Source organism: Phoxinus phoxinus (genome assembly GCF_949152265.1).
Source record: "Phoxinus phoxinus genome assembly, chromosome: 17".
NCBI classification, from domain to species: domain Eukaryota; kingdom Metazoa; phylum Chordata; class Actinopteri; order Cypriniformes; family Leuciscidae; genus Phoxinus; species Phoxinus phoxinus.
Window position 1 is genome coordinate 11,181,754 of NC_136892.1, and position 12,799 is coordinate 11,194,552.

At 37.1% G+C, this 12,799-nt stretch overlaps 1 protein-coding gene and 1 long non-coding RNA gene across 3 annotated transcripts in view; one reads left to right on the plus strand and one right to left on the minus strand.

Annotated features, from left to right (window-relative positions):
* LOC306984094 (rho GTPase-activating protein 7) overlaps positions 1-12,505 on the plus strand; it is a 62,254-nt gene extending 49,749 nt beyond the window's left edge. For both annotated transcript variants that reach the window (XM_079585118.1, XM_079585119.1), the window contains exons 10-14: positions 4,713-4,827; positions 6,828-7,049; positions 7,308-7,525; positions 9,627-9,800; positions 11,522-12,505. In XM_079585118.1, coding sequence (XP_079441244.1) covers positions 4,713-4,827; positions 6,828-7,049; positions 7,308-7,525; positions 9,627-9,800; positions 11,522-11,648 — 856 coding nt within the window. In that variant the 3' untranslated portion in view covers positions 11,649-12,505. The remainder of the gene's footprint in view (positions 1-4,712; positions 4,828-6,827; positions 7,050-7,307; positions 7,526-9,626; positions 9,801-11,521) is intronic.
* On the minus strand, positions 209-4,425 carry LOC306984105. Its single transcript, XR_013794487.1, has 5 exons — positions 4,193-4,425; positions 3,826-3,911; positions 2,790-2,858; positions 1,512-1,639; positions 209-1,275 (listed from the first exon to the last, which is right to left on the minus strand). It is a non-coding gene; the product is annotated as an uncharacterized lncRNA (long non-coding RNA).
* Positions 12,506-12,799: the final 294 nt, after the last annotated feature.

The window sequence follows — 12,799 nt, forward strand, 5'->3', positions numbered from 1 at the left end:
GGTAAATATTGGACAGAACACATGCTGGGTTATTTTGACCCAGCAGGTTGGGTTTTATACATTAACCCATTTGCTGGGTTGTTTTTTAATCAGTGCTGGGTCAAACAACCCCATGTTACAGGCTATTCATTTTAGATAATAATAATAATAAAAATACTACTAAATAATAATAATATTAATAATAACAATAATAACACTACTATTTATTATGATTCAATAAAAGTGTTTATTCCAAGAAATTAATATAATAATGAATACATTCATGTTTAATCAACAATTAGTCATCTCGGAGGCCCACAAAAATCATTTGTGCTAAAATGTTGGTATGTTAAAAGATCATAAAATGGTGAGATTCTCAAAATTCAAAACAAACAATGTACATTGCAATCATTTTAGTCCTGTGTAGCAAAATAAAAACATAAAAACTAAACTGTAAAATAGCCAATAGCTAAAGATTCTCTTCACAAAAAAGAACATAAGTACATTGCAATTCATTTAAATAAGTCAATTAGTCCTGTGCAGCAAAAATGGGAAGCACATAAGACCTTTGCGTATAAACTGTATACAATAGCTAAAGATTCTCTTCACACAAAAAATTACAAATAAAAAACCACAGATAAATAAAAAAGTACATACATTGTAATTCATTTAAATAAGCAATAATTTAGTCCTGCGTAGCAAAATAAAATAAAAACATAAAAACTCTATACTTATAAACTTTAAAATAGCCTAGCTAAAGATTCTCTTCACAAAAAACATACAATAAAAAAACAAAACAAATACATACATTGCAATTCATTTAAATAAGCAATCAATTAGTCCTGTCCAGCAAAATGGGACACACGTGAAAACGGTACTTGAATTTTGTGTACCAGGCAGTGTTTTGACACTAAGTTAAAGATTCAAAATATTCAAAACAAAAAAGAAAGAAAAATGTACATAATATTGCTTAATTAAATGAATGGCTATAATTTAGTCCTCTGCAGCAAAAATGGAGGCCCGCAAAAACCGAATGCTTGAATTTTCTGTCCCAGGCATTCCATAAACTACCTGCTGCAAAAATTCCCAAACAGGGGCACATTGTTTCGGATAGTGAATGTCAAGGCAATAAAATGCCTTGAAACAAACATCCACAGCCTTGAGGAGAGTCAACTGTTCCAGAGCTTGCCCATTCACCACCACAAAAAACTGTCCAGCCATTCCAAGCTCCAAGACAAAGGGAAATGGTTTCGCTTCTCTCTGCCTTTCCAGGTAAAGCACCATGTTGGTTCCAGACTAAATGAGGAAATGACAATATCAGACACAGATAATTCTTTAAAAGTGTGTCTTAGGTTTTCAAGAGCAGTCTTAAATTAGTTAAATAACATCTTAAATTAACTTAAAAGAGTTGTGAGAAAATGAAATGCGTGTAAGATCCATGCAGCAATAACCATGATCATGATTAAAACGATTTATCGTGCAGCCCTACAAACAGGTGTAAAGAAATGAGCCTGCTCTGTTGTTTTACTTACAGGTTGTACATCAATGAATGAGGTTCTTGCCTCTTGAATAGTTGGCCGAAAGGTTTTGTGGCCAATCTTGTACACAGGCGGGGGAAGAATGACAGGCAAGATTTTAAGTGCTTGTATGCCTTTGGAATCTAAGAAGAGATAAATGGCAAATTAGAACTTGTTTGTTCATCAGCTTTTAAATTAAGCAAAGTGCATTTCTAACTAAGGTCAACTTAGAATGATTGAAATTAGCTTAAATATGTACTCTGGTAATCTGAAAACATTTAGTGTTATTAAAGGGATAGTTCACCTTAAAATGCAAATTTACTTGCCCTCATGTCAAATTTACTCGCCCCTATGTTGTTCCAAACCTCTACAAGTTTCTTTCTTCTGCAGAACACAAAAATATATTTTAAAGAATGTCAGTAACCAGACAGTTAACGGTAGCCACTGACTTCTATAATAGGAAAAAAGTACTATAAAAGTAAATGGCTACGGTTAACTGTTTTGTTACCAACATTCTTCAAAATATCTTATTTTGTGTTCAGGAGAAGAAAGTCATGTAATAACATGAGGGTGAGTAAATGACGACATAATTTCACTTTCGGGTGAACTATCCCTTAAAGCATTGCTTCTCAAACCGGCCCTGGGGACCCCATATCACTGCACATTTTGTATCTCTCCCTCATCTAACACACCTGATTTAAGTCATCAGCTCATTAGTACAGACTGCAAGACTTAAATTGGGTTTGTCTGATGAGGGAGACATCCAAAATGATGGGAGGTCCCAGGACATTTGAGAACCACTGTCTTAAACCAAGAAAGGGGCAAGTACTTTTAAAGGGGTCATGAACTGAGAAATAAAATTTTCATACAATCTTTTGTCATACAAGAGGTCATTGTACTATAAAAAAACATAAAACAACTTTTATTGATAGTATGCTGCCAAAAAAATGACTAATTTTCCACTTCCGATTGTTTATTACGCAATAGAACATCCGTGCAAGATTGCCTTCACAGAAACAGATCATAGCCTCTTTGTGCCCACATATAGATATCTGCTAAGTTTTCCAATGTTGTGCTTACTGTAAAAGGACCTCAGGGAACATTATAAAAAAAGGCAATTCATGACCCCTTTAAATGCCATGTTCTTGTACTTTGGACAAGTAAATTAATTGCCCATTCATGTTTTTGATCTTATTGTGAATGGTGTAGCAAACTTGGTTAAGTGCTAGGGCTGGCACTGGATGCAACTGTGAAAAATGATTAATCATAATGATTATGAAAGAGAATATTTACCAGCAAATTTTTCAATGAGGCACTCAAGATTCCAGTTGATAAGTTTTTGTTGAACAAAAATGTCCATTGCTGTAAAAGAACAGAAGGAAACATCTGATTAGTAATATCTTTACAAAGCTAGCTGGCAGTGCTAACAAGTCTTATACCTGCTTTTAAAATTTATTTTTGTGCTGGCTCGCGGTTAAAAATAAAATAAAATAATGAATCATTACTTAATTAAAAAATTAAATAAATAGACAAAAAAAATTTTTAACAGCTTACTTAACTATAGTTAATTCACAAGACTGTAAACAGAAGAAATTGTAATTTTGTGGATAATTCAAAAATATTTTATAAAATCACCTGTAGATATTTCATAGAATATTTTTTTATTCATTCCAATGTATCAGTCTATTCGTATAAAGATCGCCTGAGAGCATTGCACCCATTGACTTATTTGATTGCAGTTTCAAGATAGTAAAATAATAAATAAATGTTGTTAATGTTTATTCTTCCTGGCAGTTTTTATTAAAATGCACGATTCAATGATCATCATAATTATTTTAATGATTGTGTACCAAGTTGCATGACAACCCAAAATAATAAATTGTATATTTAATACATAAGACTGGTTTCTCCTAATGTTTTTTTTCTCTCTCCATTCTGTCACCTGATAGAGTTTGGGTTCCTTGCCACTGTTGCCTCTGGCTTGCTAAGTTGGGGGCACATTCAACAATATTGTTGATTTGATTGCACTAGCAATATCAGATGAGAACTGAACTACTTTTCTTCAGAGCCGCTTGAAGACCAAATTGAACTAACGTTACAGTAACTAACAGTTACTTCATAATTTATGATCTTCTTTACACAGTTTTTGAACGGTAACGTTACTGAAGAAACATTGAATTGACTTCCGCTGAACAATGACAGCTAGCATGAGAATTGACACACGCATAAACACAGAGAACATACTGCAACATAATAACATTTTATGTAAAGCTACCTTTCGAAAATGACTGACAAAAACAGATAAATAATAGGTAGAGACGTAACTTACAGCTTCTTTAGCATATGCAGCCACTAGCCAGTGACGTTACACTGCATCCAACACCGCCGAGTCAGTACAAGAAACCCGCAAAATTTCTGGAGATAAAACACCAACAACTGTATTTAGACATTGTGACCGTGTTATAAGTGGAATAATTGATGACAGACCGTGTAAAAATGATGAATGTTATGCGTAGCCGCTGACTAACGGTCGCTAGTTCGACAGACGCTAAATCTGGAGCATTAGTGTTACGTTAAATAATATAAGGGTGCGTCGTCAATAATTCAAAGTTAATTTCAACATAACTTCTTATTGACTTTCTGACTTCTTTGACTACGTAACGTTAGGATAGTTTTAATAAAACAGTGTTACTCACCTTTACGCTCGCTCCTGCTTGCCTTGAACCTCTCGTCCTCCTGTTGACGTTGTAATTTGAACAGTGTGAGGGGGACAAAAGCGCGCGAGGAGGTAAGCGCTGGGTCAACGTTTCCAAAACAACCACAAATGCTGGGTCATTGTCAGCAGATTATGGAGAAAATAACCCAGCAGCATTGTCAAAATGCTCAACCCAACATTTGGGTTTAAAAATAACCCAGCATTTTTTAGAGTGTAGATTCAGCGCGCTGCTATAAGAAGAACCACTAAAAAACAAGCAAATTCAGTAAATGTGTTGTGAAATGAAATGCAGGCTTTGTGTCAGCAACCCCATCCCTCATTTAAAATGTTCTAGACAAAAAAACATAAGAGAACCAAAGTGTCTTATCATATCAATACCCCTTTTCCCTCTAGGTCCCTGGTAAAGCCTATAGGAGGGAGTGTTACTAATTTGGACGGCTGCAAAGCTGTTTTAGTCAGCTCTGTGTGAAATTTGTGCTATTTTCTGCTTTTGGACACAGGTCTAGACAACGGAAATACAGCTTGGGGAGGCCGGACCAGAGAGATCTAAGCGAGAACCTGGCTGCAACACAGGGACTGTCGCATATGATTGCTGAATGCTCTCGCCTTTTCCAGGTACAAAGCATCATGTGCATTGAGTTTAGTACTAATGACTATCAGCACTTCCAGCTGCATGCAATCTCAACATGCTTAGAGCTCTGTTGCACAATTTTTTGTTTTTTAATCCCAGGTGTTCCCTAAAAAAAAGTTATAAGCAGGGGTATTACAAAATATACAAAGATATTACAAAATATAATATATTAATATATTATTACAAAAACACACTATTTTCAGTATTTATTTGATTAGTTATTCTGTATATAACCTGTATTTAGTGACTACAATTATTTAATTATTCATTCAGCTGATAATAAATGATGAAATTTATGTGCCACATTTTTTTAATAAGAAGAAATAAAATTTGGAAAAAACAAAAACTACCACTACATTTACATTAAAAAAAAAATATTTAAACAATATATATATATATATATACATATATATACACCTTATACTTTATTTTCTCTTCTGACCAATGTAATTAATCTCTCAATATTGTGGATTTTTTTGTGGGAACAAAAAATATATATATTTCTTGTAGTTTCCATTTACCACTAGAAGTTTATAATGACTGAGAACACCGGAAATGTGAAAAAAGGGGGTTATTTATTAAGTTTTTATATATATATATATATATATATATATATATATATATATATATATATGAAAATACACTAACCAGCCACTTTATTAGATACACCTTACTAGTACTGGGTTGGACCCTCTTTTGCCTTTAGAACGGTCTTAATACTTGGCAGATTCAACAAGGTGTTGGAAACATTCCTCAGAGTCTTTGGTCCATATGTGGTCCACATAATACAGTAGCATCTTGCAGTTGTCGGCAGCTTTAGCAGCTCCCATGAAGCTTATACCATGTTGCGAATCTCCCTTTCCACCACATCCCAAACGTGTTCTATTGGATAGAGATGATTTGAGCTTTGTGACAAAGCACATTATCCTGCTGTAAATAGCCATCAGAAGATGGGTACATTGTAGGCTGTGGAGTTTAAACGATGCTTATTTGGTAATAAGTGGCCCAAAGTGTGCCAAGAAAATATCCCCCACACCATTACACCACCAGCAGCCTGAGCCGTTGATAAAAGGCAGGATGGACCCAGGCTTTCATGTTGTTTACGCCAAATTCTGACCCTACCATCTGAATGTCGCAGCAGAAATTGAGACTCATCAGATCAGGCAACATTTTCCCAATCATCTTGTCCAATTTTGTTGGCCGGTGACCAAGCCGGTGCAAATTGTTTCCTGTTCTTAGTTGACAGGAGTGGCATCCAGTGTGGTCTTCTGCTGCTGTAGCACATCTGCTTCAAGGTTCGATGTGTTATGCGTTGAGAGATTCTCTTCTTGTAAGGCATGATTATTAAAGTTACTGTTGCCTTTCTGTAACCCCTCCACCCGGGTCCTACTCGCCCCGCTCTTTGCCGGCCTTGAACCCAGGTCTCCAGCGTGAGAGTCAGGCGTTCTAACAAGGAGGCTAAAGACTGCAGCCTCTAGCGTCTGTCGCTAGAGCGCCTATTGAGATCAGAGGAGTGAGGTTTCACTCTAACCATCTAGAGATGGTTGTGTGTGAAAATCCCAGTAGATCAACAGTTTCTGAAATTCTCAGACCAGCCTGTCATGCACCAACAACATCACGTTTAAAGTCACTTGAATCACCTTTCTACCCCATTCTAATGCTCAGTTTGAACCTCAGCAGATCGTCTTGACCATGTCTACATGCCTAAATGCATAGAGATGCTGCCGTGTGATTGGCTGATTAGAAATTTGCGTTAACGAGCAGTTGAACAGTTGTACATGATAAAGTGGCGGTGAGTGTATATCGCTGTCTATATGTTTTATTTAAAGGGGTCCATCACAATGGGGTCCTTGGGATCAAGACAACTCGAAAGTTACTAGACTAGTCAAAACTATACCAAAGCTTCTTAAGGGGCTACACAATTGTATATGCAAGCATGTGTACTATATAAAACATATAACATTTATATCTGTCATCAATACAGATACCGAAATACTGGGAAGACCAGGGAGCAGGCAGCTTTACTGAAGATTCACAGCAAAATGAAGCAGGTCTAAGTTCTGTGTCTCACTGTGGAGAAAATGAACTTCCAGACCGTGCCAGGCTGTTTCTACTCACACAAAAACTCTTGCGGGAGGTCAGAGACAAGTCTAAAGGCTGGATATCCTGCTCAAGCTGTGATCATGTGGACGTGGCGGTTAAAAAGGTTTGCATGTACTCCTCCAACTTACAACCTAATATTATCAATAATATCCTAATATCGGGTTTAGAGACCCAAAGGACTTGCATTCCCACCTCTAGAGAAAGGAGTCCAAATATATTATGCGCACAAAGGATGACTTTGTGCCAAAGCCATAATCAGTTGCGATCTCAAACGTAGTTTCAGTTTGCACTTGCAATTCATCTTCATAAACGTCCTGCAAACAAAGATAAGAAGGTGATGACTCTATTGTAATTTTTGAAGGTGGAGGATGGTTACCCTTTGCGGCTGTGGAGAGGAACGACGGAATTGGATGCTCCGCAGCAGGAAGTCTTCCACCACGTGTTACGAGAACAGAGTCAGTGGCAAAGAGACCTCTTGCACAGCGAGGTGGTGGAGTCTCTGGACAAGGATGCAGATGTGTACCATTACATACTCCAGGCTGCAGGGGCCCGACCACCACTGCAGCATGTTCTGTTAAGGTAAAGAGTTACTGGAGAATTTGGGGTAACTTAGGGGTGTCCCGAGAACGTTTGATCACCAAAGTTAAGTTATTTTAACTACTCAACCGTGCCTAGTGTGAGTACGCCCTATTTCTCAATTACTTTTATTTACAAATATAAATATGTAGTTTTTAGATTATTAGATATGCGGCTAATTTTTGTCACAAAAAGTGCTTTTAAAGTTTAAGGGCCCTATCATACACTCGGTGCAATGTGGTGCCAGGCGCGACAAGTGTGTTTGGCTAGTTTCACCCCGACGCAGTTATCATTTTCACGTTGTGCGCCACGTTGTTTAAACAGCAAATGCATTTGCACTGATGGGCGTGCTTGTCTGAAAACGAGTCGTGTTCAGGCACATTGTTGGTGAGTTTCTATTTTGAGGCAACTGAAACCTAGTCTAAAGTCAATGGCGCTATATTTTTTTTATTTAAATAGCGTTTTAGTAATGTGCGCCTATAGGCGGATCCAAAATGCATGTACACCCGTAGATGGTCACCTCACGCGCTTTAATCGCGCGCACGAGTAGATCCATTTCCTCGCTAGAGAAGCGTTCAGTTTTTCCGCTTGCAAATTCCGGCGTGTCATGGATTTTTCCCTAAACCTAACTACGTATCTGGGTCTCGTCTACAAATCGACGCCCCCTGGGTCCCGTCTCCAATCGACACCCCCTAACTAACGTCTTTCGTCGACGCATAGTCTATACTCCAGCAAGTCTACAATCGACTTCAACTGAGTTCCCTAATTCTAACTCATTTCCCAACTATAGTTGCTTGCTTCTCTAAACTGACCTGCTGCGCAGCAGTAATAACAGACAGACATCAGCAAATGTCCCTCAAATGCTTTTAATCACGGCCGGGAGAGTCCTCGAGCAATACTTAGAGAATCTCCCAAGAAAAAGCAAGGCCGGAGGATCTCAGACAAATTCCATTGAGAATCCCACAGTAAACAAGAATACAACCATTTTTATAGTATAGAGGTATGGCATAAATGTCATGCTGCATTACATAATTTCCCCACTATTTGATTGGTTCTTCATATGCAAACCCTTCTATTACTAGGTAAGAGCAAGTTTTTTTTTTTGCTTCTTTGTTTTAATGATTACTTCATTATCACAAGTTTTCAAACCTAGACATCTGTCTAGTTTCATTTCCCATATTTGTTATTTATACACACACACTCAAAGTCACAAGTTTTCCCCCAAAGAGTTTGGAAACATTTAGAAGCATATGAATGTTGTTCCTGCAAGAAAAACAAATGTTAGTTGATTAATTAAAAATCCATAACAATAGCGAATCCGCCGTGGCTTTTAAAGGGAATGGGAGATGAACTCTGATTGGTTTATTGCACGTTACGCCCAAAACACACCCATTACTCATTAAGAGAACAGGGACAACCCCTTTAGAGCATGTGCCGGGGGCGGCGACTATTTTTCCCGTCGTTAAACTAGCAAAAGTGGATTCGGACGCACCCTAAGTGCACTTACGCCGTGCGCTTTAGACCATGCGCTTAGATAATTAAAATAGGGCCCTATATGTTATCATCTCTAATGATGACAATTCAATAACTAAAGGGAAATTGAAAACTATTACAATTGAAAACTTAGCAATATTTAGAAAATCAAGGTCAAACGTTAAACAGAACTTGAGGCTTATCACCCAAAGGCAATAAAGTACTTTGAAATGGGATGACGCTCACAGAATGAATTGAGAGCAAGAGCTTTGCACTTCATATTCAAAGGTGTTTCACCTTTGCATAATTCCCTGCATTATCATCTGGGAAAAATTATACTGATGTCTAAATTACCTTGCTGGAATGATAATAGGTGAACCTTTCAGCAGAAAATTGAAACTTAACACGGGTTCCATCCTGGATTTAATTTGACAAATTCGGTGACAAATTAGCACAGTAAAGAGTAAATCCCTTAACAACGGCACCTCATGACATGCACGCCACTGCACGTGTAATCCTGTTAACCGCTGCCATGGCTGTAATCCAGCCACCCCACATATCAATGCGCTTGCACTGCTGGTGTCACCCTACATGATCTTTCAATTACAACTTTTCCATCCTTTTCCTACAGGACGTGGCAAACGGATCACCCCACAGGGTCTATGTTTGTGTCCTCCACCTCGGTTGAACACGCCGCTGTGGCTGTCAGAGGAGTACGGGCGCAAGTTTTCTGCAGCTTCTTTTTAATCGAGCCGCTGGGGTCAAAAAAGTCAAGAGTCACGCACCTCTGCCGGACCGACACGAGGTGTGTATCTCAAACAAAATCGAGAACCGAGCACACTGGAGCAAGAGCTTCAGGCTCCAAATTTATGGTTGGCTCAAAGATTCCGTTACTTTTACAATCAATTTGTTCCCTGTTGGTCTACTAGAGCCCCTATAGATTCATATTTTAGGGTAGACTCAATGAAACGCATGGATGTAATACAGAAAGCAGTTGTCATTGAAAATTGAGATGCGTTCCTGGGGATGTGATGTGACAGCGCAAACATGCGGCACAATCATTGAGACATATTATATTACCTCCACCGGCTAGAACTTGTCTAGCTGGCATATTTGAGAGTGCAGGTGAAGCTGGAGACACTATACGTTATAGTGATTGCAGCATGTATTTGTCCTGTCAAAACAAAGTTAGCATTCTATTGCTGCATATTGATTGGTGGGTTGGGAGCATGAATCTGTGTTTTCAATTAAGGAAGCAGGCTTTTACAAAGTAGCTATGTGGGCTTCATTTTCTAAAAGACTACACATTTTATCACTATATTTGCACTTTTCAGATGGCAACCAAGAACATTTTTACACTTATTTTGAGAGCCTAAAATATAAACCACTAAGCTGCATTTCATTTATTAAAAAAAAGAATTACCCCTTCTTTTTTATATATATATAACTTGAACGTTCACAGTTAGATTTCTTATTAATGATTTCTTATTATATTTTTGTAAGCTACTGGCAGTTAACTCCAAAATAAGCAAGGCTGTTTACACAACACCGTTTCAACTAAAAATGGAAAACAGCATTTTGGTAGCCTAAAAAAAGGCAAACTTTTGAAAACGGATTTCAAAGTGCACGTTTTTGAAAAAGATACCATTATCGTCTCTGTGTAAACTAGAAAAATGTGAATTTGTGAAATCACTGACATCATATGCTTGCGTGTTACATGCCCAGTCTATAGGCGCGTAGTGTTTCTTTACAAAGTGACATCGCCAACTGCTGGCCTGGCAGGAATAATACAGCATTTTTAGTCATTTTCGTGGATCCGTGAACGGGAATCGTTTTGACAACGTTGTCGTCTGTACATGAAAAACAAAAAAGGAAAAACTTTTCCGTTTTTAGTACATCACTGTCTTGTAAACATACCCTTAGACAATATGAGGTCTGACATGATATGAGCAAATAAATAAATAATCTCACTTTTACAAACCTGCTACAAAGACAACCAATTAATTATACATTACATTTTATTATTATATTAATTTAATATATGAATTAAATTATAAAATTTACTATAAATACACATTTTTGTATACAAATACAATATACATTATAATATAAATATATATAAAATTGTATTTATTTAATATAGTTATAATGCAAATGTAAACAAACATGTAAATCAAATTCAATCGATTTTTGGACGTAAATTTGAGTGTGAATGGACAAATTGGATTATATTGTTTTTCCTTCTTTTGGGATGCAGTGTGCTTGTGACATGTGTTGAATGCTGAATTATTGTAATCTGGCTTACAATAGACCTGAATGTGAAGCAATGTCTGACATGCTAATGACACAACCACAGCGAGACGTCATGAATGGACGTGACAAACTGCACAAGTTTCAGTTTTAGAATCTGATATTGACAAATAACAAGTGTGAACAAAGTCTTAAAGTAAACCTGTCTTACTCTTCAAATTTTATGATTCGACATGAACCCCTATATTGACTTTTCACTCTTTTCTCTTTCATCAGAGGTCGATCTCCAGAATGGCACCATAAAGTAGGAGGACACCTGGTTTCATCTGTGTTGAATGCCATGAGAGACTCTTTTAGACACAAAACAAAAGACTCAAAGCATAGTAAGGACTCCAAAGAGTAATTTGTTAAACCCCAGACAGCTTTACAATCCCCGAGCTATGAGTGAGCTCAAAAAAACAAAGAAATAAAGTGCGTGTGAGCGAGCGAATGAGCTCCAAAGCTCTGAGATGATGAAGTGAAATCTTCAAAGTTGTTCCAGAATCTCGGTACCGTAGAGAGTTACGGGACCATTTTAATGCAAAGACAATTCAGCCTGCAGACAAGGAACAACAACAGTGTGATGAGGTGTTCCAAGAGAGCCGGTCCACTTTGCATTATCAAGACTGACAAGAGAGAGTGTCAGAGTAATGAAATGTCTCATCCTATTTAAAGGACCGTTCCACGGGATAATGCGTTGCAGTGGTTGACTCTCAAACTCTCAACTCCCGCTGTTTTGAAGCATTAAAGGATGGACTGGGTGACTTGATCTGGAACTGTATCACTCTGAAGACTCGACTGCGGTGTCATTCTTGTGTGTACACCTTCATCATAAACATGAGAAATACAAGGGCAGATTAGCCATGTTGTGTACAGAAGCCGAGACTCTGATTCAAGCAGGCGTGTTTTTCAGTTGGAAGCTGCCATGTTCGCTTTTATTTATTTGAGAGCGTTAAAAGACTTTCAGCGATATAAGACTATATCATTTGGTGATATGTGCGACCCTGCACATTATTGCATTATAATTATTTTGCATTTTACTATCATAGAGTTATGAACTATATGATCAAATTGTGATGCTACACATTTGATAAATCAAAATATCATAATTATACTATAAATATTGACTTTATAAGAGCAAGTTCTAATATAACTTATATTTTTGTGATGGTATTGTTGATATGTTACAGATTTTATTTAAATATATATATCATTGAAGTACACCATGGCTTGACTTGACTTATTTCTTGATGCTCTGATGAATTCTGATTTATTACATGACTTTATGGAATACTTGATTCTGATTGGTCAATCACTAACCTGACTGCTTTTTACATTGTAATAGACTATTTTAATTATTATCTGATTTTTAAAGGGTTAGTTTACACAAAAATGAAAATGATCCCATAATGTACTCACCCTACACCCATCCTAGGTGTTATGACTTTGCTATCTCACGACCAATTCGAACAAATTCGTACGAGTGAGTAAAAGGTGGTAAAATTCATACTATTT